At 37.3% G+C, this 4,456-nt stretch overlaps 1 protein-coding gene across 3 annotated transcripts; it reads right to left on the minus strand.

Annotated features, from left to right (window-relative positions):
- Nucleotides 1–626: 626 nt before the first annotated feature.
- LOC127807133 (transcription factor bHLH112-like) lies at nt 627–3,839 on the minus strand. 3 transcript variants are annotated; one of them, XM_052344777.1, is made up of 7 exons: nt 3,294–3,839; nt 2,479–3,067; nt 2,150–2,260; nt 1,976–2,041; nt 1,797–1,862; nt 1,567–1,617; nt 627–1,350 (listed from the first exon to the last, which is right to left on the minus strand). In XM_052344777.1, exons 1-7 carry the CDS (start codon nt 3,611–3,613, stop codon nt 1,195–1,197), a joined length of 1,359 nt encoding a protein of 452 aa, XP_052200737.1. In that variant the 5' UTR covers nt 3,614–3,839; the 3' UTR covers nt 627–1,194. The 3 variants fall into 3 exon arrangements, with proteins under 3 accessions (XP_052200737.1, XP_052200738.1, XP_052200736.1); XM_052344778.1 differs by having other exon boundaries at nt 1,803–1,862; nt 2,479–3,070; nt 3,294–3,838; XM_052344776.1 differs by having other exon boundaries at nt 2,479–3,070; nt 3,294–3,838.
- Between the last annotated feature and the right edge of the window lie 617 nt (nt 3,840–4,456).

Consider the following 4,456-nt stretch of genomic DNA (forward strand, 5'->3'; position numbering starts at 1 on the left):
GAAACCCTGGCTGCCTGGCTATGGAAATTTCCACGCGTCGCAATTCAGACGGCCACTGCACTGATTCTTTCTTATGGTCCGAAACACCATGAAAGTGAACGGGCACTTGCAGAATGGCTGGAAAAGCAACAGTAGCCATGTTGGACAAATACATAAAACAATCCATTCACAGCGCAAAAGTTGATAGAAAAAGAAAGAGAAAGAGAGACACCATAAGTATATATATATATATATAATTATATATATATTTATATATAGATAGATAGAGGGTATGGGCAGAAAAGTAAATAATTCAAGTATGAAAATTATTTTGCTTTCTTCCCCAAAATAGAACTAATTTCCTTAAAAAAAAACTGCAATTATATGTTATAAAAATATTGATTTCATATTTAGATGATATTAATATATATATATATATAAGTTGATTTAATCAAGATTGATGTAAATTGACTAGTTGGTCCACGCGTGCACACAAAGAACTTGTACTGCAATAGAAACCCTAAAAGCAGGAACAGTGGGCCGCCCTCTGACTTCCACTACCACATTTAAGCAAATTATTAAACAACCCATAAAGAAGAAAAGTTAAAAAAAGAAGAGGAAATAATAATAATGATAATAGGATAAGCTCCACCACAAAAACTTTCTTCTCAAATTTTTGGTGTTTTTTTGGGCCCAATTTCCCTTGAGCAAAAAGAACTAATACATGTAGAAACAGGAACAAGAACCCCAAGTTTAATCACCTTCCATCTGCTAAATTCAGCTTATAACAAATCCCCTCTAAACTAATCTACTTTTAAAGCTAAATTTAGCACTTGTTCCTGTTCCTAGCTAACCCACCTCTTCTTAACTATACAATACACATTGGTTTATATATAAATTATTACAACACATGCAAATTAATGTTATCTTCCAGTGGTATACCTAATCATTTGCTCTCTGCTGCATCATTTTGCCTGATGCTTGGCCCAGCATTGCCTGTCCATCCTTGAAGGGTCACTTGCTCCTTTTTTTGTTGTTGCTTTTCTTCTCCTTTTTCTGTTTGTCTTGCTTTTGCTTCATTCCATCTTCAGTACAGGAATATGGGTCGCGCGCAAGCTTTTCCTTTAATTTTCTTGTTACTTTCCGAATTGAAACATATATGATCATACCCAACTTGGATGGGCTAGCTTGGTCGCGTCAACCTAATTCTCTTGTCTACCTGAATGTTCCTCCAAATGTTGGTGTCCAGAAATCAGCCGTAGTCTCAGTGGCAACTGGAAGGGTGCTTGATATCGGAACCAGACAAAGCCCCCGGCTTCTTAGGTCTTGTTTTGGCCCTAATTCGGAGTCCCTCGTCAGTTTATCAGTAGCCTGCAAAATCAATGGAAAGGAAATTCAGCAATCTAATCCTTAAGCCCCGTAATTCAATCCCGGGTGGACTGGATCAAATATTTCGTCCAAGAGATAGAGAAATATTTAAAAAAAATTAAAAAAGAGATTTACATGTATATAATATTAGTTTAAAGACAAAATGATAGACAAAAATAACTAGAGAAGCTAAAAGAAAAGTGCAAGACAACTCTCTACCTGATGGCGCTGAACCGGAGCTCCATTCTTTATGTATGGAGTACTTAAAACCTGAAAGATGCAAAGGAATACACATATATCAGTTCATCTTGAATTACTTAAAGCTCTCATAGATATGTTTAATTAATTTGTATTTTATTTTCAAAGGTTGAGCATCGATCAGTACTAATACTATGCTTATTCTCTTTTCTAGCAAGATATATATATCAGATGGTATTACTAGAACGTACACTGACTTGATCATGCAGGAATTTGATGTACTCGATGGCTTCTTGGAGAACCGATGCAGTATCAGTCTGAAACAGTTGCATGATTGAACCAAACCTCAGGGATAACCTTTTGAATTGATATAACCAAGCAAGGAAAAAGGTTCTTGGGAAAAGTAGAGTGGAAAAATCCAAATTCTTACCTTTCCGAAAGGAGAAACCAGCTGCTGGAGGGCAGTTATTCGGTCCCCTAGCTTCTCTTTACGGACCTGATAACAATAAAGCTACAAGTTCTCATCCATTTCTTCACACCAAGAGAAAAGCTTCAAACTTCATTTAAGTGACAAATCCTGAAGGAATATATATTGCATATATACCTTAAAGGTTGGCAATGGCGATGGCGTTTCAATTCGCAGTTTCTTGAATGCAGGTTCGCTACTGCTTTTCTTCACTGCTGAGCCCGAGTCTTGAACTGCTTCACTTGTGGGCTACAAGTAAGACATGCAGATATAAATATATATAGAGCGGTTCAGTTCCAAAAACCCTACCATTACTAAGGGGGGAAAAAATTTATTTTCACAACTCAATTTTTGGACACAAAAGAACAAGTTTACTATTACTAGCCGGGCTGGTACTCAAACCATTTACATACAGATTTAAGAAATTTAGAGTTCGATGCTGTTTATTGGTCAATAAATTTAATTACCTTTGTAGTGACATTGGGGGAATTGGGTTTCTCTTCAAACAATTTTGAAGGAAAAATGCTGGCACGGATATCGTTTATAGCAGCAGTGGTGGCATTCCAGAAAGGATTAATTGGTGGCTGCTTTGGCAGTGAATTAGGCCTTATCAAAGGCGACAACTTTGCCAAGGAAGGATCAAATTCATTCAAGCTTGGCCTGTAATTTGTTGCAGATGGATAGTTCATGGACCCATTTTCAAAAAGAGATTGCTGTGGTTGATGATGATGGTCTGTGTCAAACAAAGTTGGAATCAATGTTGGAGAGTAGCTATTATAAGAGGCCGAACTCATCCGAAAGCTGCTCGGCAATCCCTGGCAAGTCGCCGCCGAGTCGCCGGAGCTGGTTGCGCAGTTCAGACCAGGCTCATCCAGCGAAAACTCTTGATTCGTTTGTTTGAATTCATTGATGGTTGAATCTGGAATGGAATAGTTATTGATATGGATTTGAGGACAATCCATCCCTGTTTCTTGCCGGAAGTTGAGCCGGGGATTAATCATGTCGTCTTGTAGAATAGAAGAATTGAAATTGTTTTCGCTTCTTCCGGCACTAGCACTACTGCAAATTGGAAAGATAAGAACAAAAAGAATTGATTGATCGAATTGACTTCACTTTTCAAATGATTAAGTGGAAACAATTCTTGAAAATCCCACTTTAATTTCTTTATTGGTAATGAAAGTTCGCACTAGCAGGCCTCTTAAGATTTAAAATTTCCAGGAACAATTCACTTTTTAGTTATATATTGACATCATATTACATGAAATATAAGATATATACTCACAGTAGAGTTTGGCTCCAATCTTCTGTTGTTGTTGAAGATGTAAGGGGGCCGATACCCATCATTTGCAAGGCGGAATCCGTTAAAACGTCGCCGCCACCGCAGACGGAATCCGGCTGATCCTGTTGTTTCTGCTGTATGTCTTGGAACATTACGGAGCCCTCAATATTGGACCTTGGCTTGACCTCCAACAAGTCGCTTGGCCAGCCAAAGCTTCCCATATCGTTGATGGCCACCGAGCAGGGCGACATCCCAAGTGAGCTTCTCGGCAAACCACTCCACCAGACTGAGCCACAAACTCCAGCTTGGAATTCTTCAGCCATGGTCGCTGATTGTTGAGATGATAAGACAATTAATCAATAAGGCTCTCTTTCTCGTCCTCCAGCTGTTTGAATTCCTGGGTTCTCTCTCTCTTGAGTTCCCAGTGATAGGAAATTAAGTGAATTACAAGCTTCTGCGTGGTCTATATATATATACACACAGGTAAGGGAGGACAGAGAGGGAGAGAGAGAGAGAGAGGCAGTTGAAGGGGTACAAACGGTGGAACCTACCGGAATCTGGTTGACATTCAATAGAGATGATAATTAGACAAACCATAGGCTTGTTCAATTAATTTATCATAAAAAAAAATAAAGGATTTAGAATAAAAATATATTAAAAAAATATGATAATACTCGACCTAGTAGTCTAAATAATATTGAGCCTTAATTGTTTGAGACTAGATTTTAAATTTAAAATCCGACTTTTAAGAGAACCTTAATTTATATATTATATATTATTCTCAAACTGTGTTAATAATATTATTATTTATAAATCACTCGACATATATCAAGCTTATCTTTTTAATTAAGTGAATAAAAATAATTGTAAAAGATGGGGGGCGCTTAGAATCGAATTTTACTTTTCCATGCTATTGTCATCCATTCCCTCCTCTAGCTTTAATGATTATTTATGTATTTGTTTGTAATTTGAGGGACTTTAAAAAAAAAAAAATCAACAAAATTGGAGAAATTCTATTGTTCCTTGTCAATAAAGGGAAGTGGTATGATGATGAGAGGCTTGCCGAGAAATATACCATTTGCTTGTTAAATCCAACGGCTGAAATTGTTTATTCCATGGATGGATGGATGAAGCTAACTAGCTATAGCTATACCAACCGCATATAT

This window comes from Diospyros lotus, chromosome 8, assembly GCF_014633365.1.
Source record: "Diospyros lotus cultivar Yz01 chromosome 8, ASM1463336v1, whole genome shotgun sequence".
Lineage (NCBI taxonomy): Eukaryota > Viridiplantae > Streptophyta > Magnoliopsida > Ericales > Ebenaceae > Diospyros > Diospyros lotus.